The sequence below is a fragment of the Carassius gibelio genome, chromosome A15, assembly GCF_023724105.1.
Source record: "Carassius gibelio isolate Cgi1373 ecotype wild population from Czech Republic chromosome A15, carGib1.2-hapl.c, whole genome shotgun sequence".
NCBI classification, from domain to species: Eukaryota; Metazoa; Chordata; class Actinopteri; order Cypriniformes; family Cyprinidae; genus Carassius; species Carassius gibelio.
Window position 1 is genome coordinate 9,215,078 of NC_068385.1, and position 25,000 is coordinate 9,240,077.

At 37.7% G+C, this 25,000-nt stretch overlaps 1 protein-coding gene across 7 annotated transcripts in view; it reads right to left on the reverse strand.

Annotated features, from left to right (window-relative positions):
- Positions 1–22,230, reverse strand: part of LOC128029099 (arf-GAP with Rho-GAP domain, ANK repeat and PH domain-containing protein 1) — a 39,527-nt gene extending 17,297 nt beyond the window's left edge. For 3 of the 7 annotated variants that reach the window (XM_052616631.1, XM_052616632.1, XM_052616630.1), the window contains exons 1-11: positions 22,019–22,201; positions 10,944–11,831; positions 6,583–6,689; positions 5,506–5,588; positions 5,312–5,418; positions 4,960–5,124; positions 4,102–4,171; positions 3,791–3,911; positions 1,844–2,034; positions 1,155–1,261; positions 62–261 (exon numbers count right to left, since the gene is read on the reverse strand). In XM_052616631.1, coding sequence (XP_052472591.1) covers positions 62–261; positions 1,155–1,261; positions 1,844–2,034; positions 3,791–3,911; positions 4,102–4,171; positions 4,960–5,124; positions 5,312–5,418; positions 5,506–5,588; positions 6,583–6,689; positions 10,944–11,743 — 1,951 coding nt within the window. In that variant the 5' untranslated portion in view covers positions 11,744–11,831; positions 22,019–22,201. Of the gene's footprint in view, positions 1–61; positions 262–1,154; positions 1,262–1,843; positions 2,035–3,790; positions 3,912–4,101; positions 4,172–4,959; positions 5,125–5,311; positions 5,419–5,505; positions 5,589–6,582; positions 6,690–8,673; positions 8,826–10,943; positions 11,832–22,018 lie in introns of those variants that run through there. The other 4 variants (XM_052616628.1, XM_052616629.1, XM_052616626.1 and 1 more) reach the window with 3 other exon arrangements.
- Positions 22,231–25,000: the final 2,770 nt, after the last annotated feature.

Here is a 25,000-nt window from a genome sequence, read left to right on the forward strand (position 1 = left end):
GTCGTAAGGCTGTATTCAATAATAATATACTTCGTGATAATTCCTCATGATTGGTCGTTACCTGCGCATCGCTTGCAGAAAACCACGCACAGGTTGATGGCGGCCCACTCAGGTTTGGCAGCGCTGCAGTCAGCACACATCTGATTGGACGGCTCCGCCCAGATCCGCTCAGCCACTTCGTAATTGGACAAGGCCTCAGCGATGGAGTTACGCATGGCCTCCACCCACTGATCCTTCAGCTGATCCGTATCTGCGACGAAACTACACACACACAGGCTTTTAAACACCTCTTAAAGACCAAGTAAAGAACATGGAAGGGCTCACAAAGAAATGTAACAAATTGTAATGAGTTTATGATAAAAACAGAACAAATTTCTTCCGTTGCGGTCAGGAGAAATATATTTTTAAAGGGAAAATACGATTATTTTTCTGACTCCTTTGGCAGATATTTGTTCTGGTTTTAATTATAAACTAATTTTATTTTTATTTTATTTTTTTTCAGAATGTTTTTTTAAATGTATCTTGATTTAATTAGATATTTGTACTGGAAAACAAGACAGAAATTTTTTTTACAGTACATGAAACATTTAATACCTTGACTTTCTGCTCTTAAAAGTAAATTATAACTTCGTAAGACCAAGAGAAACTCTAGAATTAATTAATATTTTGAATGAACTTTTATTTTTATATTTACAGTTCAATTTAATTGTAATTAAGTTTTAATAATTTTATTATGTTTTTTATTCCATTTTCAGGTTTAGTTTTGGTTATTTTAGTGACATATTTATATAAATTCACTTCTAATTGCAGTTTTTTTGTCTCGGTTTTTAATACTCGTGTTACATCTAATTCAAATGTTGTACTTGCAGGTTTTTGTGAATAAGCTTCGCTGGGTTTTGAACTAAAATACAAACTAATGCATTTCACACACATCTGACCTTCAGATTCACTGAGCAGCACAAGAGAGAGGAAAACACACAGCAGACGAGTCAAATATACAAAACCACAACAGATGTGAGACGGAGCCAGAACACACACACACACACACACACACACACTTGATTTGGAGGAAGAGAGCAGAAAAAGTGAATGAATGCATGATGGACGGAAAGTAATCTTGAACGTAAACGTGAATGAACACATGAAAGTCTCACCTGAATATACGATACGGTGTGGTCAGATCGAACGCTCTCCGATCCACTTCCTTCACATTACCAACATTCATATCAATCGAGGTGATGCCGATCCCCAGACGATAATCCTGCACACACACACACACACGTGCACATTCCTATACATTACAATGTTTATCACATTAGACTAGCATTCCTAATCTAGAATGCATTCACATACACACAAATGCAGTTTTAAATAATGTAATATAACACTGATTAATACAATTACTATTACACTATTGTATATTCTGCATCTGTATATACGGGCGTCACTTAGGGTCATGCTTCACTCTTACCACACACACACACACACACACACGAGCAAACGTCGGCCACATCATTCAGTGACAGGAAATGACAAGCAGCAGCTTCTAATTCGTCGCTAACATTGAAGTTTACAGAGATAAAACAACACAAGTATGTTAATGTTAACTGAAATTAAATAAAAACAGATCTTATTCCAGCCAAGGAAACATTTCCAATTGTCATGTAGTTTAACTATATATATACACAAATAAATTCACTTAATGCGCTGATTCACAGAAATGAATGTTACACACGCTGATGCGGCCGGCGTTCTGGTGCTATAATAAGTATTTTTACACTGCTGAAGTCTGTATTGAGGTCAGTAGTGTGACTAGAGTCAGAGTTATTGATTGACAGTTCACCTCAGTGTTCTTGTAGAGGAAGACTTTATCTGCACACACCACGGTGTAGAGTTTGGAGCGCAGGCCGCGCAGCTCCAGGTAACCCTTCATCTCGGAGCTCACGCAGGGGTTAAAGGTCACGTCCAGACTGGTGCGAGCGTGGGAGACCCCCACACAGCTCTTCAACACCGACACCCACTCGCTCCGCTCCACTGACACACACACACACACACACACACACACACGTGTTATTACAGTAATGTTAAAACGGACAGCTCTGTATCATACTGTAATGTTGAATGGCAAGTCAATGGTTAAATATTAGGAAAAAACTCATTAATAGAGACATCAGTAGTTTAGTGTCAGTGATGCTCGCCATCAGTCATAAACAAACAATTATTAAAAATATACTGTTTTTAGGCTATTATATTTATTTATGTTACAATCAATGTTATATCTACATTGATTTCAAGATAGAATGTGAAATTATTGCAATATAAAAGAACACTTAATTATTTAAATTAATTAATATTTTAATCAGTGGTCAGCACTAGTGAGACACACACGTAAATATGTAAAAAAAATTAAAAAAAATTGTAAAAAAGTTCAGCAGATGGCGCTAAACTGCAGCCGTTACCCTTTAAACCTGTAAATAAAGCAGCTGTTACTTTCTAAATAATTTTAATAACCATTCAGATTTGTGTTTTCCCTATGGTGTTTATTACAGTGCCAACTACTGAAATATTTAGACTTAGACTATTTATCTTCAAACATTCATTTTTTATTTATTTTTTAATCTGGACTACGAGTGCCCTAGATATCGTTTGAAAGTGATCTTTTATTTTTCATTCACACATTACATTATGGCTTCATTAGTTAACATACACTGCCAATGAAAACATTAGTTGCAAACATTAGCTGTGTTATTTAATGAGCTAACAGGAACTAAAGACTTGTTATTAATAACTTCTATAGTAAATGTAGCTATTGCTCATTGTTTAGCTGTGCACTTATTGAATGAGCACCATGAGACGTCCGAACTGATTGATATATTTTATGCATTGCACTGTATTTTAGGCAAAATCATTTTCTATTTTTAAACTGTCTTAAATTCATTTTAAGTCAATTTTTAAATCATTTTCAAGTTCTTAAATTGCTTGTTTTATTTTTGTGATTATTTTTCTTCATGACTTTTTTTTTTTTACTTTCTTTTTGAATTACCATTGTGAAACGTGCTGTAAATAAACTTGCCTTGCCTTGAATGTAAATGCATTAACTAAGGTTAATTAATGAGCTCTTATTGTAAAGTGATACCTAGTGGGCTTTATAGTTCTTCTGCACTTTAATGTAATTTTTTCTGTATTGCTTTATTGTTTTAAATGTTTAGTTATTTCTGTTATAAGAAAAGTTATTTAACCTGTTATACTGTATTATGACCACTTTTTTAAAACAAAATTTCAATACCGTGATAATACTGTATATTATACTGTATTATATAATACTGTATACTGTTTATAATAAACATTTAAAATAAAATAATCATAATAATTACAAAAGAACTAACAAAATAAACACTTGTACATTAAATATTGTTTGTATTATATTATTTATAAATTATATTTTAAATATAGGCTATTATTTAAAAATAAAAATGTAATAAAATTAAATATATTATTTATTACTTTTTTATAAATTAAATAAATTAATAATTATAATAAAAAATAACAAAAAATGTTTTTAAGTAAAATAAAGAAAGAAAATGTGATTTTATTTGTTTTTTTGTTTTTTTATTCTTATTTATTTGTTTGTGCTGAACAGTGTGTTTTCTGCATGTGTATTTGTGTTGTGAGGTCAGACGTTCACATTAGCTTTAGCTTCACCAGACCACAAAACCTCACTGATCATCAGTGTGTCTCTCATTTGCTTTAAACACACACACACACACACACACACAGTCTGTACACTCACAGTCGCTCTCGGCCCGAAACAGGAAAGTGCGATTGTGCGTCACCACTTCAAACTTCTGCTCTCCAACGTTGACCACACTGGTGATGGACAGCGTTGGGATGATCCTCTTCGAGTAGACGTCCTGCACACACACACACACACACACACACACACACAGAGGCGTGTAATCGACACATCAGCAGCGGATGTTAAAGGAAACGTGTGGTGAGACGCATTCGTTCAGCACTGATGAACATCAGGTCTTTTTTCACATGCCACAGAGAGTGTGACTGTACAAACGTGACTTTAACCCTTTCACCAATCAGAATCACCTTCTCAGTGTCGAAGTATCTCAGGTATTCAGCGTCCAGTTTGACCCAGCGGTGCTGGTAGATCAGAGACCTGCACACACACACGCACACACACACACACGCGCACACACACACACACACACACACACACACACACACACACACACACACACACACACACACACACACACACACACACACACACACATCTGTCAGCAGATGTTAATCTCCATCAACAGAATTTGTAGAATCACATTTATTACCACAATAAATAATTCTATTTCATTTATAAAGAAGCTTTACAAAAGATAATCGTTTTTTTACTTTTGTGATTTCACATGCAGATAAATACATTTCTCATCCTTTAGATTAAATGATTATTCATGTGAACATTCAATGAAACTGTGAACACGAAAAAATAATAATAATAATAAATAATAAATATCATAATTAAAAATGAGTCCATCGTAAGGAAAAGCTCAGGTATAAACACAGAAACTGTAGCTTCAGATTTCTCCTTTTTGCTTATACCCCAAATTATTCTACATTTAGAAACATCTTTATTTTTGGCATTGACATCTCACAGCTTTTTTGCTGGTCTGTATTTAATAAATATTAAATAAATATTTTAATAAATTATACAAATATGGGTTTAGCTAACAGAATCGCTGCTGTTCTGAATCTGGAAGACCAAATCAAAATCAATATTTAGAAATAAAATAGATTTGTCTAATAGTCTCAGATAAGTGATAAATACTTATGGCTGGGAATTCTGATTCAGTGAATCAGTTCGTTCAAATGAATCACTTAAAGAACCGGTTCAAAAGTTTAAAGCCTGTAGTGTTCTAAAGTCGGTGTGAAATCAAAACCCAAACGCACCCCTGAGGAGGATTCTTGTACAGCCAGCCCATTTTAATGATGGGGACGCTGGTGGAGGCGGGGTCTTCCCGAGGGGGCGGAGCACTGACATGACCTGTGTTCGGCAGGTAGATGCTGTTCTGAGAGCCAGAGATCGAACCGAAATCTTCGATCCATGAACTCCGTCTGATAGAGAGAGAGAGAGAGAGAGAGAGAGAGAGAGAGAGAGAGAGAGAGAGAGAGAGAGAGAGAGTTAGTGTTACATTATCAGATTTCAACATGACATGAATTTCTCGACATGAAACTAACTGTACAATAACAATTCGGGAACGTACACATCTGTGTAATCAGCAGAACAATAAAAGCCACTCACTTCTCGGACACTGATTCGTAACAGTTGGTGTCGTCCTCCAGCAGCTCGTCGTCGCTGCACAGGCTGCTGTAACGGGCTTTCCTTGCCTTGGGAACCACCAAGGACATCTATTGGAGGAGAGAGCTGTCAATCACACTGCGTCTGATCCTAGTGAACAGTTGTGATGTGTTGGGAATAAAAGGCTCTGGACGCACCTTGCTGGCCATGTCTATGAGTTTAGCGTCTCCGCTGGGCTCGCACTCGTCATATTCAGCTGAACTTTCATCCGAATCCAACTCTGCAGGAAGTCATGATGCACAGAAAGAGGGAAAACAGTGAGAGATACAGAGAAACAGATCCATTTCAACATTTTTGTATCCCACAATGCAATGCGAGAGACTCGACCTTACAAATGCTGGAGGAACTGGAAGAAAAATCTGATTTTTTAACATCTTATCGACTCGTTATTTGATAAAACTGTCAATAATAAGACGCTTTTATACTAAATTGGGTTAAAAAGACAAAAATTCCATATTAAGACCAAATGTAGCTGTATTTTTCTTTAAAAGAAAAAGAGGCATAGTCAGCCAATTACACACACACACACAGCATTACATGCAGACACATGCCAGACACACACAGACACGCAGTAACAGGCGCGCACACACACACACACACACACACACAGCTGAAAACTGGTCTGACGAGACTGCAGCTCAGGTGGTTTACACAGAGAAACTCGTCGAGAACAATGATAATAAATCGTGAGTAATGACCTTCTGGCTCCGACTGCACTTAATCATTGCGGCAATCAGGAGGTGGTTTCTGGGCGGTTTCTAGGGTGTTCTGGGTGTTTGCAGGATGTTGTTACAGTGTTCTCAGCGTCGCTGACCACTCACAAAGTGTTATAGATGTTATCAGTAACTGACCAGAGCAAACCTTTATTCACCGTGAGGAGCACTCTTTATGATGCGCTTTATTGGACTTCTTTTGGACTTTGAAAACCCCTGCTCTAGGAAGCCCCTCCCCCTGATTGGAAGCCCCGCCCCCTGATTCCTAAGCTGTCAATCATGTTCACAGATAAGATGCAAACTAAAGCCTACTGCCTACTTAAAAAAGTGGAACAAGCTCTTTGAAATGTCAACTTCTTGTTTCAGCAAAACATGAAAGAAACCAGCACCTGTCCCAAACACACATCACGCTCTTGAACCGGTGATTATTATGGTTTTGTTAGTTTAATGTGAGCGTCTGCTGAGGAGGTTAAAGTCATGTCACTTTCTTGCTCTACTCACGGTTTCTGACGTCTCTCTCTGAGCTCTCCTTCTCCGCCGAGGGTCTGGTCTTTCGCGGCGGGACGTCTGGGACTCGATCCGTGTCGAAGGGGTCATCTGCAGGAGAGCTGGAGGAACAGACAGAGCAAGCTTCATCATTACTCGGCTCCATTCTGACGCTGACGGTGTGTGTGTGTGTGTGTGTGTGTGAGGTGTGTGTCGTGGTACATCTGTGAGTTCAGGAGCACCTCACACAACAGGTTTCATGAGAGCAGATAGTGATCATCTAACACACCTGTACAGGTGAAGTCAACATAAAACTGTCATGGACCTCATGTTTCTGCTCTTACTGCACATGATCACAAACAATTATGTGTGACCATTACATCATATCCATACAATCAGTCAAACATTTGGAAAAAGAGAAAAAAAAAAAGTATAAAAAATAGTATAATATTATTCTAATGTAAAACATCTGTTTTCTGTGTGAATCTGTGTTAAAGTGTAATTTATTTCTGTGATGCTCCGCTGTATTTCCAGCATCATTCCTCCAGTCTTCAGTGTCACATGATCTTCAGAAATCAGAATAATATGATGATTTACTGCTCAAGAAACATTTCTGATTATTATCAGTGTTGAACACAGTTGTGCTGCTCAATATTTCTGTGGAAACTGTGATGCGTTATATTTTTCAGGATTTACAGATGAACAGAAAGTTCAGAAGAACAGCATTAGTTTAGAAATATAAATATTTTATAAATGTCTTTACGGTCACCTTTAATAAATGTAATGCATCCTTGATGAATAAAAGTATTCATTTATTTTTTTATAAATCTAATTTTTGGATGATAACGTACCACAACTTCAACAAAAATATGTGACACTGAAGATATATATATATATATATATATAAGTAACGATGATGAAATTCCAGCTTTGATCACAGAAATAAATTAAATTTGAACAGAGATTGACATAGAAAACAGCTATTTGAAATTCTAATAATATTTCACTATTTTGATTGTATTTGTGATCAAATAAAGGAGCAGAAGAGCCTTGGCCAGTAGTATAACTGTACAGTATAAATTCTGAACACAACAGACAGTATAAGGCAACATTCTGACATTCACCCTACTTTAACACAGACTACAGGAATTCACAGGTTTATTTCAGTGCTTGAACAGCGTTTGTGAAACATTTATCAGACTAGAAACACATTTCCTCGTGTGTGTGAGAGATCAGGCCCATGTGGACGGTCAAACAATGCTGCTTCCTGTGACCAGCAGAACAACTGACCATCAGTCCTAAAACACAAAAGAGCTGCTAAATACTGCCTTCTGAATGAAGCCTTCACTAGCGCTCACACACACACACACAACATCAGTGTTAAACTCCTACTTTGCCTCCGACTCAAACGCTGGAAAGTGAAATATCACCATTTATTGACCAATGGCTAACAATGGAAACCAGGATGGTCCATCAACTACAAACATCTGCTTTCGTCCGATCATTTCTCCAATGCAGCGATGCATCTCAAGCAGGTGATAACAAGCATGAGATGTGCTAATAATGCACGGTTTGATATAAAAATAAAGACTATGATCCACGCACGCATACAAACACATTTATAGAGCACAGACTGACTGAGATGACTGCAGTTTCACCCGTTCACCTGTGATTGTGAAACCCCAGCGTTCTGACTGCGTTGGCTGTCTTTAACCCAAACCTGTATCAATCAACCCATACTACTAGCAGATTCGACAGATTCAAGCAGATCCTCATCCCAAAGGAGCCAATCAAGAGAGAAACGCAGGAACAATACGAATACAAACCACCAGAAAGACGAAGCTGTGGTTTTACAGTGCAGAGCATCAGCTTATAAATACAGCTGTGATGCCATCGGAAACGAAAGTGAGTGTCTGAAGGACTCGAGAAACTAGTCAATACTGCAGAGAGAGTGCACTTCCACAAGTGATGCTTCAGAAACACAGTTAAAACTGCACAACATCCCTGCACTGAGACTCACATTTACAGCAAACACACGCCAGAGTAAGACAACAGCACTGAACACACAGACTGAAAGGATTGTTTAAAACACACACTTCCACTTACCTGCTCAAACACGTCAAACAAGGCCATTAGAGACTGAAGAGTGACTGAAACCCCATCAAACACACTGATGAAGCTCAGGAGGAGAGAGAGATGAGCGAAAGCTGTCCGCTAAACAAGTGTGAAAGAAACCGAGCTGGAGAACCCCGTCGAGAACGAGACCCAAACCAGTCACTCAGAAGTCAGGCGGAAGTGGAAAACTGTGCGGAGACCTTCAGACAAAACAAAGAGCTTCCTGAAATCTGCCTCCTGTTCACAAACGCTCGACTGAACCCAGTGATCTGCTTCAGCACTACAACAACAGCCAAACTACACCTATCTGCTTTTGTGCACTGTGTAGCAAACATTTTTTTTATATTAAATAAACTATATTTATTTATAATATTATTACAAATTTTGATTAATAAAAAAAATCATGCAAGCATTTATTTAATTGCACTCTAAAATATTTTTCTTCAAAATTATCATTATTGTAATGAAAGAAGTCATTAAGTGTAATGTGGAAAATATTATAATAATATAAAAAATAATTATTACAACCTTTAATAGTAATTTAAAAATATATTTTACATTAAAAATACATCAAAATAAAAAAACTATTATATAATTATAATAGTAATTATAAATATATATTATTATTATTATTATATTTGTATAATTCTTATAATATGCATAATTCTTATTATAAATAATGAATTGTATTTTTTTAAATTATTTTATTTTATATAAACACATCACAGTATAATCAGAATGATAATCTACAAACAAACTCAAAAGTAAAGTGTACAGATGCGTTATTGCATTGAGAATATTATCATTATTACTTTTTGGCAATAAATCTGATAACCATGAATTCACATGCTGACAGTAAACTATCTTTCTGGAAGATCACTAAAACTCAATTCAAGATGCTTGTGTGTGTGTGTGTGTGTGTGCGCGTGTGGAGGCGACAGCGTCATGCACAGCATTGTGGGTCACTTTTGGTTTGAGTAAAGGACACAGTTTGATCAGAGGAGATCTGCTGACATCTAGTGCTCACATGCAGAACTTCTACAGATCACAGCAAGCACTAAAGACTTTTATACGAAATTATAAAATGTAGAAATCATTCAAATTAACACTTATTCAATTGTATTTTCTAGAAGGTTTTCCGATATAATCGGCTGCACCTGTCTGTTCACCAGAGGGCAGTGTCCAGCTGTGACTCATGCTGTGGTCAGTTTGACCCGTGTGACGGTCAGCAGGCCTCGTGACTCCGTGACCTCGAGTCAGCGCACAGGAAACACAAACACCACGGTTTGTGCAAGAGCATTGTGTAAAAGCATTGAGTCATGAATGTTCGCTGTGTTTTACAATAACACAATGTGCTTAGTATGCATGGGACACCCGGACGATCAGCTCAAATGTGCAGTGAGGTGATGTATCCCACAATGCAATGCACTTAACTTCCCCTTCCATTTCTAGCGTGACGAGTGATCAAAGAGCAACGTTGCTTTTCTCATTTATTTAACCAATAGAGATGTTTAAGAAGTCTTGAACAAAGAAACACAAAGTATAACATTTTGATAAATGTATGCAGAATATTACATATTCGTTATATTATTATCTTCCTTATTTAATATTTGAATAAATGTCATTAAAACAAGGTTTTATTATAGCTACAATTTAAATATTTGTATTTCGTTAAAAAAGATGCAATAGATGTATATTTTAAATGATTGTATTAGTACTATCAAATGATTAATACAAGTTTTTTACAGAGTGTATACTGTGTATATTTATTATTTATATATAAATACAAACACATGCATGTATATATTTAAGAAAAATGTTGTTTATATATTAAATATATTTATATACAATATTAAATATAATAATATAAATATATAAACATGTAAATATTTTCAAAATATAAATTGTGAATATTTTTATATACATAATAAATATAGAAAGTACACACTCATATATTATGTAAACAAAAACTTATTTTGGATGCGATTAATCGTGATTAATCATTTGACAGCACTAGATTGTATATAAAATTAAAATGTTCAATGTTGTCACAAATATTCACAGAAAAAAAGCTACATTTATTTATAAAGTATTAATAGTTACTTTTTTTAAGTTAATGGTTTAAATGATTAAAATCGGCTATATGAAAACAGAAATAAATTCAGCATGCGTACTGTGTGCACTATGTAGTACACATACTAAACACTGCAGCTGTAGTAAATACAGTACACTACACCAGACAGATAAAGTGTGTCCTGTACCTGAATGTGGGCGGGCTTCCTGATGACGTGCTCATGGGACTCACAGTCGTGCTGCAGGAGACCCGGGGAGGTGGAACGGGGGGCATGTACGGGACATCTCTGGGCTCTCTAGACACGCCCACCGTGTAGCTCTTAGGAGGAAGAGGAGGAATCCCCGCTTCTCCCTGAGCGGGAGACGAACACTGTTCATACAGGTGGAAGCACTCCGATGAGGAGGAGGATGAAGATGGAGACACAGGAGACGGTTTCCTCTCGCTCGTCTGGAGCTGCTGCGCCGGCCCTTTAAGAGACAGGTGTTCTGGGCGTGGCCTCGGAGTTGGGATGGGCTTGGATCGGCCGGCAGGTGTGGGCGTTTCCTTTTGTTCGGGGATGCTGATAGGCTCAGGAGCGCTCGCCATTGTTACCGACCCGGGCGTGAAGGGAACGGGGGGTCGATTGGGCATGACCCGAGGTGGGATGGGAGGTCGACGTCTACCTGCGTCGCTGTTTTCCGTCGTCCCCTCGTCTGCAGTCTTTCTGAATTTGGTTCTTTTTTGGGCGACGGGCCTCTCCTCCACACGCTCCTCGTCCTCCTCCATCCCCCCCGCCGAGGGGAGGAGCTTGTGCAGGCTGCCGAGGATACGCTTCCTGTGGCCGGGCAGAGCCACGCCCATCTGCTGCAGCTGGGCGGAGCTTAGATCATGACACTCCCACAGCGTTCCAAGCCCCGCCTCCTGGAAGACGGAGCAGTACTGGTCGAGCCGCAGGGCGTTCAGCCACTCAGCCACAGACAGGGAACTCTCCGGCCGGATGAAGGACATGACCGGAACGCCGCCAGATCCTCGCGAATGCTGCAGGACTTCTTTTCTACGCAACGAGGTCAGGGAACCATCGCCGGAAACGGAACGTCTATAAGGAGAGAGAGAGAGAGAGAGAGAGAGAGAGAGATCAGAATTTATAAAGACTTCACTACATATTCAGCATTTACTGTACAACACCAGAGTGTCTCCATCTCTGGCCGAAACTGAACCTAAGGCATGAAACTCGCTGTCACTGTTCCTCATATTTACATCACATGTGGGAGAGAGAAACAGAGCTCCTGGAGAAGAAGAACTTCAAACTTCTTTCTGTAGATAGATTTATCATGGTTTCACTGAGTGTCTAATGTTTGAACATTCTTATATGCTTGAACTGTTTTATATCTAGAGATTTTATTTTAGACAAGTCGGGATGATTTGAGAAGGTTTAATAATAATAATAATAAATAAAAAAAGGTAAAAAAAAAAAAAAATCATATATCTTCATTATGCTTCTCAAGTAAATGTGTCTTGATTTAAGGATGTTTAGTTATTTATTTTGTACTGGAAAAACAAAACAAAAATATGGAGGAAGATATTTAATATTATTATTTATTTTTATTTTATTTTATTGTTTTGTTTATTTTTATTTTATTTTTTGTTTATTAAATTTTATTTAATTTTATTTATTTTTATTTATTTATTTATTTATTTATTTTTTTTTATTCATGCAACATTTAATGCCATTACCAAATAAACTTCTCCTCCGACTTGGACCTTTTTACACATTTATTTGTGGAAGGGTAAATGCAGACTTTTTCAGACCCTGTAAAAGCTATTTTTAAATCCAATATGGCACCCCTCCTCACGTATTTATCTTACATTAAATATGACTTATTCTGCAGCGAAACACACTAATATCAATGCCCACATCACTACAACACCATCATTTCAGAAAAAGCTCATTTCCTGCATGCAACTTCCTGTTCCTGCACAGATAAGATTTAATTATTAGACCATGTCTTCATAAACATGATCTCTAAATGTTTGATGTTAGACTTCTGTGTTAATGATTATAATCGAATGAAGCTGTGCTGGAACGAGTGACCCGCTCATGCTCCTATCGCAGGACGAGCACTGGACTCCTCACCATCACAAAACACCATTCACACACACATGAAAACAGAAGCAGCTCATGCCCCCTCCAATGCTTTTCTGTTTAACAGCAGTTCCTCAAACGCTGTGATGATTAATTCATCATCTGTCAGGTATAGCACACGTTCACTGATGCTCTTTTACTCCAAACACTCGTTTAATGGTGCAACACTGAAATATTCACAGCAAGTTTGTGTCTGTTTATGCTACTCCTACTCACTTAAAAATGCTGAAACATGAAGCTAGTTCTGAGCTGTTGAATCACAATCAGGCATTTCAGAAAGCCTTTTGTAGGATCATCACATGACCGACTTCCAGATCAACAGACGTTTCATAAAACGGAGATTTACATGAAACACTCAAAAATTATTTTCAGCAAAAGGCACTTCCTTCTCCTTATGATATAATTAGCTGGCATCAGGAACTATAATAAGATCTTCAGCACATATCATACTGAACTCATCTGTTTGGGTGAAGCTCTGAGGGTCTTTACAGGTTTAATAATCACATTTATTCCAAAAATAATGATTAAAAGCAGTTCCAGCGACTCAAACTGGGTATCACACACATAAACAACAATCAAACTGTGTTTTAGTTGCTTCCTCATTTAAAAGTATAATTTTACCAGGAAGAGCATGTGTTAAATACAAACACTTTAAAGTGTGAAATGGGCTGGGTGTGTGTGAAGTGGGTAAAACAGCTTTTCAATGAGAGAAAATACAAAGACATGAAGAGATATTCTCTAACATTCAGTACACACACACACACACACACACAGGCGTGATGGTTTTCTACTGTACAGACTGTCGTGAGGTTGAGAACCACTGGTCTTAGCACATATCTGGAGTCCAGTCAAAAGTCCAGATATCACCGGATGACAGGTTTTGACCCTGTTAAACTGTGAAAGGGACTTCTCAACAATGAACAGGGTAATACACACTTTTGACAATAGGATATGCTGCTTTTAGCTATATGTTAAGCTATCACAATTAACAGCTAAAGCATTTGCAGGTCAAGACAAACATCTGCATCTTGCAGCACACATGCGGATCTCAATAAATGGGCCGGACGTGTCCGACTGGAAATGTTCTTCCAGAAGCCCAGAAAGATACACTGCACTGACAAAAGCTGCACACTTTGTGATTAAATTACATGTTTAATGGACAGTTCAAATAATTGTTCAGTTATCCACTGCTGCCATTAAAAGAAACAAATTAACACTACAACATAATTCATGCATATGAAAACTGTTTATAATAATCGTAAAAAAAAATCTAGTTGGTTGTGCTACGGCTGTTTCTAAACCTAGTGAGCTGCCTAGATAGACAGCATCTGAGCATCACTGAAAGAGAAAATGTCAGTATTTCATAGAGATTTGAGATTAAATAAACTGCTTAAGTATTGTAGACCTTGTAGTATTAACTTTCACATGCAGTTACACATTGTCGGTTAAAAACAAGAAACTCTCTGGTGAAAACATTGAGCTGATAGATTTTGAAATCCACACACAGCGACCGGTGGACAAATAAGTTAATTTCCATCCCTGACACATACACACACACACACACTCACTTAAACACGCACACGCTCAAACACACACACACACACTCACATATGCCTTCACACTCGCAATGTAGAGGGTTGCAAACATTCACAAACACACACACACACACACACATTCACACTCGCACACACTCACTCACTCACACACTTACACACACGCGTGCACACATATAACAGGTCTTAAATGTTGGCGTGGGATTACGGGAATTGCACATAATTCTACTGATTCCCACAGTTTCTGTGCTTGTAACGCGGGGAATTCCTGCAAATCGTTCAGTGTGAAAGACTCTCGGGAAGACTGAGGAGTGTATCGTTTACACCTGCTTCTGAATCTTACCATTTTAAACACTCAAGTGCTCGATTCAGTACTTGCGTGCTCTCTGTGAGACCTCTTTCTGTGAGCCCACACCCAAAACACACGCACATACAGCACATCTGAGAACACACGACTACAGGATTAAGTGGTGTTGCACCTCTTTGAGTGTAAACGACCAAATACATGCAAAATTATGTCAAAATGCCTGTCTTGATGAGTATTCACGTAAACAGTGGATTTCTACGAAACAGCAGAGTAACAACACTTGAAACAGTTAGATCCCTGCATGGAGTCTTAAAGAGACAGCAACCAAAATAAACCTGCTGCTTATTTATATACTGAAGACTAACCAGAGTTATTTTAAAATTAAACAGATGATTCCGTTTCTGTGGTATTACTGTACCTAAATATTACTTTTATAACTACCTGACAAACACAGCTAATTTCAGTTCCATTGTGTCACTGCTTGATATTTATCTATTCTTAGTTTATTACTGTCTTTTTTAGTTAAAATAAATCTCGATATTGTAACATTTTTTACGATATTCGATATATATATATCTCAATATGTTTGCATTGCATTTAAATTACATTTACATTTATTCATTTAGCAGACGCTTTTATCCAAAGCGACTTACAGATGAAGACAGTGGAAGCAATCAAAAACAACAAAAAGAGCAATGATATATAAGTGCTATAACAAGTCTCAGTTAGCTTAACACAGTACACGTAGCATGGGATTTTAACTAATATAATAAATAAAAAGAAAATAAGAATAGAATTTAAAAAAAAAGAATAGAGCAAGCTAGTTAGAGGTCCTTACACATACACAGACACATATATAATTGCATAATAAATTAAAAGAAAAATAGAATACAAAAAGATTAGAAAAGGTAGATTTTTTTAAGAATATAATTAGAATAGTGAGTGTTAAAGTTAGGTGGGGGTCAAATAAAGATGGAAGAGATGTGTTTTAAGCCGATTCTTGAAGATGGCTAAAGACTCAGCTGCTCGGATTGAGTTGGGGAGGTCATTCCACCAGAAGGGAACATTTAACTTAAAAGTCTGTAAAAGTGACTTTGTGCTTCTTTGGAATGGCACAATCAAGCGACGTTCACTTGCAGGACGCAAGCTTCTAGAGGCACATGAGTCTGAAGTAATGAATTTAAGTAAATGGGTGCAGAGCCAGTGGTAGTTTTGTAGGCAAACATCAATGCCTTGAATTTTATGAGAGCAGCTATTGGAAGCCAGTGCAAATTGATAAACAGAGGTGTGACGTGTATTCTTTTTGTCTCATTAAAAATGTATCTTGCTGCCGCGTTCTGGATTAATTGTAAAGGTTTGATAGAATTGGCTGGAAGACCTGCCACGAGAGCATTGCAATAGTCCAGCCTGGACAGAACAAGAGCTTGAACAAGGAGTTGTGCAGCATGATCCGAAAGAAAGGGCTTGATCTTCTTGATGTTGAATAAAGCAAATCTGCAGGATCGGACAGTTTTAGCAATGTGGTCTGAGAAAGTCAGCTGATCATCAATCATAACTCCAAGGCTTCTAGCTGTTTTTGAAGGAGTTATGGTTGATGTGCCTAGCTTGATGGTGAAATTGTGATGAAACGATGGGTTTGCTGGAATCACAAGCAGTTCTGTCTTGGCAAGGTTGAGTTGAAGGTGATGGTCCATCATCCAGGAAGAAATGTCTGTTAGACAAGCTGAGATGCGAATAGCTACCGTCGGATCATCAGGATGGAATGAGAGGTAGAGTTGAGTGTCATCAGCATAGCAGTGGTATGAAAAGCCATGTTTCTGAATGACAGAACCTAATGATGCCATGTAGACAGAGAAGAGAAGTGGTCCAAGAACTGAGCCCTGAGGCACCCCAGTAGTTAGATGTTGAGACTTGGACACCTCACCTTTCCAAGATACTTTGAAAGACCTATCTGATAGGTAAGACTCAAACCATTGAAGTGTAGTAGCTGAGGATCTGGTGGTTAACCGTGTCAAAAGCAGCGAACAGATCAAGCAGGATAAGTACAGAAGATTTGGATTCTGCTCTTGCCAGTCTTAGAGCTTCAACAACTGAGAGCAAGGCCGTCTCAGCTGAATGTCCACTTCTGAAGCCAGATTGGTTGCTGTCAAGGAGATTGTTGTGTGTGAGAAATGTAGAGACTTGGTTGAACACAGCTCGTTCAAGTGTTTTTGCAATGAAAGGAAGAAGGGAAACTGGTCTGTAGTTCTCTAAAAGAGATGGGTTGAGGTTGGGTTTCTTAAGTAGTGGAGTTATACGTGCCTGTCTAAATGATGAGGGAAAAACACCAGTGTGGAGGGAAGTGTTGATGATGTGAGTGAATGCAGGTATAACTTCAGGAAAAATGGCTTGAAGAAGATGAGATGGAATTGGATCAAGCGGGCAAGTAGTAGGGTGAAGAGAAAGAATGAGTTTTGAGACTTCTGCCTCAGAGAGTGAAGAGAAGGATGTAAATGAGTGTAAGTTTGCTGGTGATATGAGCTTGACGGATTGTGGTGTGGAAAATTGTGCACTAATGTGTTTAATTTTATTAATGAAAAATGTTGCAAAGTCGTCAGCTATTAGAGATGAAGCAGGAGGAGGAGGACAAAGAAGTGAGGAAAATGTTTTAAAAAGCATGCGAGAGTTAGATGAATTGTTAATTTTGTTATGGTAGTATGTCATTTTAGCAGTGGAGACATTAGCAGAGAAAGAAGATAGGAGTGACTGATACACAATAAGTTCAGTAATATTTTTGGACTTGCGCCACACCCTTTCAGAAGCTCTAAGCTTAGAACGGTGTTCACATATAACATCAGATAACCAAGGGGCAGAAGACTGTTACGGGCTGGCCTGGAAGATAAGGGGCAAACAGTGTCTAAACAAGATGTAAGAGTGTAATTTTTTTATTTAAATAATAAAAAAAACATGATTTTCTTTTGCCCATTAAAAAAAACAACAACAAAAACAATTTAGATTAAACAGGTAATTTAAGCTGTTAAAATAAATCTAGACCAAGTGATCACTTAGTGCTTTTTATAAAATGACCACATGTAGGCCTATATGTCACTGAAGCAGTCCAAAACAAGTACAGAAAGTGCATTATGTCAACACGAGTCTAAGAACACAAGTCTGTCAACTGTCTGCGGTTTTAAGAGAAGCTCTGTGGCATGAAACTATGTTCCCATTGACACTAAAAACCCTCTCAGATGGGGAGCTAGTTGCTGAAGCACATAGAGATTTCTAATATATATAAATATATATATATAAATGTATACCAAAGTCTTTTGCACACACTCTGTCAATATTATGAAATTGAATAATAGTAATTTCAAATGACCATAGTCTATGTTTCTCTATTCAAATATCAGCGGTCGAGTAAGTGCATTTATTCAGCGATCACAATCGCAAACAATACAGTCGAGATCTCAAGACAGAACACAGAACCGACTGTACAACGCTTTCATTAGATGCTAAACTCCAGTTTGTTAGTGTTTTCAGATCAACAAGAACAAGATCCTCTCCACATTCTCTTTTTCCGCAATATTTTGAAAGAATATCGCAGTAGCGCTGCATCTTAGGGCTACGCCGATCACGGTCGGCCGATCGTTAAAGCGCATCTCGTCAGTAAAGCCGGTTCTCTAATCAGCAGTAAATTCCCTCAGGTGTGTGATTTCACACAGAGCAGCTGTTAACTGAGAATATGCGCAAATCCACGTTCATTTTCAGCGTTTATTTGCGCATCTTCTCTATATATTAAAAAAAAAGACAAATATCGGCCCGATATATCGGTGGACCTCTACACAGCAACACCATGAACATGAAAACACATGAATCGGATCCAAAGCGTCCCAAACCTCCCGTGAGACTGTGAGCACTGCATCAGAGAACAGCGAGTGTGGATGAGTCAGATTTGCTGAATCTGTATAGTTTACTTTTAACAGGAAAACCACGAGGAACACAAGACTGAAGCTGCCACTGAACATCCATCTGAACTCTGCTTCACACGACAAGTAACTTTAAAGGTCATAAAAAGTCTTAAATATCTTATTCTTAAAATGCTAATTAAGACATTTGTTCTCCCATATATAACTAATGTTCATATTAATATGGCTTTTCATTATCTTATATTTCATAAAACTATATTCTGTATTCTAATAAATTGAATAGTTTTGCTTGTAAATGTCTGATTGCATGGCTTTATTCAGGAAAGCTGTCCCCTGTGTGGTTCACTTGTATTGAACTCGTTTCTGAACAGGTGTTCTCTTTCTAAACTCTCTTCTCATATCTGCCAGAGGGAAAGTGTTAGTGAGAAGCAGTTAGTGAGAAGTGAAACAAGCGGCATGTTTGGGATTGTGAGCTCACGTTAGTGCTGAAGCTCTCAAATCCTCACTAAAGCTGACACACACACACACACACACACTTACGACTCAGTCTCACCCCCCATGCATCTGACTGATCATCATGTTTGTGCAGCTCATGACCTTTGACCTCTGAGTGTCAAACAGTTGAACCCAAGGCATCAGACTCTGTGTGAGTCAAGAGACTGTTCAAAGGAATCATAAATTTAAATTAAATCATAATATATAAAACTTCTTTAAGTAAATGTTTTCAAAAAAATAGATAATAGGCTTTTACATTGTCAATATACTAAAATTAAACTTTCCTTCTACACAAAGAATTTTATTTTACAAAAAAGTATCAAATTATGAGAAAAAATAGCAATTAATGTCTTAATTTATGATCTGTAGAAAGCATAATCAGACATAAAAACAATTATGTTAGACATATTTTATTAATACCTTTAACTTTGGCAGCCCTAAAAATACCATTGAATATAACCATTCAAAAACTATTAAATAAATAAATAAATAAATAAATATTTCTCATCTGTTGTGACCCCGTGTGAAAATAACTGAGAAAAAAAAAAAAATATATATATATATATATATATATATATATATATATATATATATATATATAAACTAACTGCAATTAATGTCTTGATTTCTAATCAGTCTGTAGAAAGCAGAATGAAATATTACATTTACAGAATTTAAACATAAAATGCTAAACATTTAATTGATATCTGAAGTGAACGTATCAACTTTGATAGACCTAAAAACATAAATATTAAATATGAAAAATAAATAAAACCTCCCAGTTTGAAAACACCTGCCTTTCTAGAAACATAGGTCAACAGAAGCCACTGTATAATGCCTGAGAAGAAACAGCATATGTCCGACATCAGAAACACATTCAATCCTGAACACCACCAGAAATAAAACCGCTCTGTAACGAAAGACTGTCAAACACTTCACAGCTCTACAAAACATTCTGCTCAGAACGACACATTAGACAGAAACAGGATGAAAGCAGCGAACAAGCATCGCAGCTGTGGTTAAAGTCTCACTGACACATGCTTACAAAGTCACACAAACACACACGGTGTGAAGTTTTGACCAGCAACAACTCGAGAACTCGCTGAAGAGAGACGGATGATGATCTACTCTCAGTTTACACGTGTGTAAGGACAAGCAAACACTGCAGAATACACTCTTACAAACATCATCAACCAGTGAATGACTTCTTCAGGCCATCACAAGCGCAGTGAATGGGTGCCGTCAGAATGAGAGTCCAAACCGCTGGAGGAAGTGTTATTATGGATTATAGACTCTATGTGTTTGAGTTAAAATCATCTTAATGCTGGATGTGTTTCAGGTTTTGTCTTCTCCAGATGTTCTCTGATGGACTGTGGATTATTGTGATGTTTTTATCAGACTCTCATATTGACGGCACCCATTCACTGCAGAGCATCCATTGATGAGACACTGATGCAGTGCTACATTTCTACAAACCTGATGAAGAAACAAACTCATCCTGATCTCAGATGAACTGAGAGTGAACACATTTTCAGATCACGTTCAACTATTAATGTTTGAGTCTTTGATATCGCACCAGTAAATACAGAACACAATTCGGTTATGGCATATACAAGGATTATTACCCATCAACACTGCTGTCAGTAGGTTTTGGAACTGAAACACAAGAGCTTCTACCACTTCTGTTAATCAGCAAAGGATTTGTGTAATTAGGACAAGTGTTTCCCACACATAGACTTTAATTGGGCGGGTCGCCCCAGTATATTAACAGCCGCCCGAGTCGCCCGATATATCAAACCAGTGAGAAACACTGAGGCCTATCTCCTAATCATTTATGACCATCATGGTGATCCCTGTCTGTCTCTCATCATGTGCTCGTGCTAGTTTAGTTGATGTTTTATCAAATGCTGATGTGAAAAATAAAAAAATGAATCATTAATAAATTCACAGGGAACTGGAAGAGCTGGCAAACATGAAACGCTGAACAACATCAGGCTCCACTGAGCTTCAGTGTTTACAACAAACAAACATCAACCTGATTAACATTCCAGCCTCGTCACAAGACCAGTTAACCCCTCCACACACACACACACACACACACACACATCCCTACTATGAGCATCAAATGAATTTAAATCATGCTGTGCATGCAGAGCACGAATTAAGTGCAGTATTAGTGATGTATCTCTTTAAGAACTCTATTAGTTGCCCCACAACTCCTGTGAAATATCGTGGTTTGAGACCACATCCCTCAAAAACACACACACACACACACAGCATTAACCGGGTAACATTTAAAGAGATAAACATCCCAGCACTGATCCACCAGAGAGAGACTGAGATGCAGAAACAGACGGAAAGACAAAGTCAGACTATTGTGTAGCTTCTGTTTCCTCACATATATTCCAAGCTTTGGCAATATTGTATCTTTTACAGACATGCCAATAAAGACATTTTTGAATTTGAATTGAACTGACAGACAGAAAAACAACAAAGAGAAGAACTAAAGTAACGTTACTGTCCGACAATCTTTTCACACGTTTGACCAAAGAATTTCCATTTACACAGCGAGAATTTTTATAATCAATAGTGATTTCTAAGCGGAGGAATATTTCAGAGCGTTACTGAAATGATATGTTATCTATACTGACTATAGAAATGTGTTGTTATAAGGCCTGAAAACTCAATTTCTGAAGTATTTTCGCGGCTGTGGAGCGGAGGAGAATCGCGTTCTGAGATTCGCTCGAGTTCGACTCTCATTCCTTAATTTCGCTGTAACGTTAAACTCAAATTATTGACTGAAAAACAGTTGAACACACGAGGATAAACTCTCGGACAGTTAACGTTAATCTAGTGAAGATGAATGAACTCCGCACTTACAGACGCTTCTGAGGCACAACTTCAGCGGGTTTTGTCGCTCCGGTTGTTGTTGTTTTTCGCGGAGGGTGGTGTGTTTCTCAACGCCAGTTTGCTCCAGATCCCTCTGAAACACTCAGAAAAGTCTGTAAGTAAATTGCGTAGGCGGCGCGTCACATGAGCTGCTGAAACTCCACAGCAAGCGACTTGTGTGACGCGACGCGACACTCAGGGCGGCAAATACCGCTAATGGCGGTTGCTATGATACACAACGGTCACATTGTTCAGGGGCGCGCGCCGCGAACACCGCGCTAAAACCTCACAATACCTTCGTATGATTTATATAAGTATAATAATTTAAACACATAAAAATAATGATTGTTTTCTGACATACAAAAGGAATCTCTCTTTATGAATCTTAAAAAATTAATAAATAAATAAATCCTCATCGAATCCTCACTCTCGATTCTGATTGGTCCATCCTGAGCAGCGCGGATAAAAGTAACATGCTTGGAAAAAGCGATGTCGCTGCATTGTTTTGTATTGAGAATCCACATCAAAAACAGATGATACTAATAATAATAATATGCAGAAAACACCCTTATTAATTATGTGTGTATATATTTAATGCTCTATAATAATAATATGATAATAAATAAACAATAATAAGAAATAAATTACACGCGTTGGCCGACAGGCGGAGCTACAGAACTATATTAGAGTGAATATGAGCCTGTCCCCTTGTTCAAATAATCAATTTCTGTCCCTAAAGTGCAGTGCCCTTAACACACACTTAATCAACACTGTCTTGGATTCCAGGCTTTGTGTATCCCATCATGCATCATGTTGTGAAAATAAATCGTGAGACACTTTTTGCAGTGATCTCACGAGAGCTCACTTGGACCAAATACAGGAAATATGCCATATAAGCAGACAAGTGGTCAAGAGCGAGTGTGGGTATTTGGACAAGGGCTGTGTTATAATGGAACAGCATACAGTGACTTCAAACAGTAATGTGCTACATGTTGTTCCTCATTACAATACAATGTTTCATTGTCGGAAATAAGATTATGTAACATTCTTATTTTTATTTTTTTTGTACAAGTACATCTAATTAGACACAGTTGATGTCATCCCCTGGTTCATTCGTCAAGTTGGCCAGGGCGACCGCATTGCATTATGGGACATGTTGCACATATTGTAGTAGGTCATGCAGGTGTTCCTTTATATTGTGAAGCACACATCATTTAAAGAGTAAGACTAGACAGAGGCTGCAATGAAATGGTTAATCATCAGCTGTTTGTTTTATAAAGAGATATAAAGTGTGTTTTTCATCATCATCATCATCATCATCACAGACAATGTGTGGGACGAGTGTGAGTCAGAGTCTAGCAGCCGAGCGACTCGAATGCCTTATGTGTGGGCTTTCACCGCTCACATCATGTGTGTGTGAGAGAGTGTGTGTGTGTGTGTGAGTGTGTGTGTGTGTGGGGGAAGCTGAAGTGTGTGTGTGTGTGTGAGTGTGAAACTGAACGCTTCCTTTAAAGGTGATTCACCTGATAACAGAAGTGAATTAGTGAAAATAAAGAGTTGGTGATTCGTGTGGATTTGAATTAGGATTTGTGTGACTTTATTAGATCATCATTACAGGAATAGTTCAGACAAACAATGAGAATGTGTTCACTCTCAGTTCATCTGAGATCAGGATGAGTTTGTTTCTTCATCAGGTTTGTAGAAATGTAGCACTGCATCAGTGTCTCATCAATGGATGCTCTGCAGTGAATGGGTGCCGTCAGAATGAGAGTCTGATAAAAACATCCCAATAATCCACAGCACTCCAGTCCATCAGTGAACATCTGGAGAAGACAAAACCTGAAACACATCCAGCATTAAGATGATTTTAACTCAAACACATAGAGTCTATAATCCATAATAACACTTCCTCCAGTGAAAAAGTGTTCTGGTCTGAATCAGGAGAGAAATCTGCACAGATCAAGCAGCGTTTAAACAGCTCTATACCACAACAGCAGATGCACTTTTTCACTGGAGGAAGTGTTATTATGGATTATGGATTCATATTTTAGCCAGAAGTTAAAACAAATGATAACATGGCACTGTTTTCTGAGAAAATTTACGAGCACGAATCTTTCGTGATTCGTGATCCCGCTACGAACTCCCGAACTGACTCAAATGATTCGCGAACCCGCTACGAACTCCCGAACTGACTCAAATGATTCGCGATCCCACTACGAACTCCCGAACTGACTCAAATGATTCGCGAACCCGCTACGAACTCCCGAACTGATTCAAATGATTCGCGAACCCGCTTTGAACTCCCAAACTGACTCAAATGATTCGCGATCCCGCTACGAACTCCCGAACTGATTCAAATGATTCGCGAACCCGCTTTGAACTCCCAAACTGACTCAAATGATTCGCTAACCCGCTCCGAACTGCCGAACTGATTCAAATGGTTTGCCATCCCCATTACTGACTCAAATGATTCGCCTGACAGAAACGGCAATGTCTTTAGGACAACCTGTCAAAATAAAATTTTTGTGTAACTTTGAAGAAATTCAAACAAATTCATTCAAAAGAAATATAGTACTATTGCACAGTAGAGTATGCTATACTTCAAGTATTAGCATACTTGATATGCTATACTTCCTATTAGCTAATAATAGTTAATTAAAAAACACAGAAACTCTGTCTACAACTCACCAAAATAAAAGTTTGGTCTAACTCAAAGAAATTATGTAAGAAATTGCTTAGTAAAATATACTTAAAAAATGATATACTAAAACATTATTTTAAAGGAATATCACACAAGTTTTCGTAGAAGTTTTAATTTAAGTTTTTTCCAAAACAATTTCTAAAAGTACATTTGTATTTGTGCCTATAATCTTTATTTATTTATTATTATTGTCAGCTAATAAAACCTATGCTTCAGGACCATATTCATATAACATCTAAGGCTAAATGTAGCTCTTGACTGGTTGAGTTAGA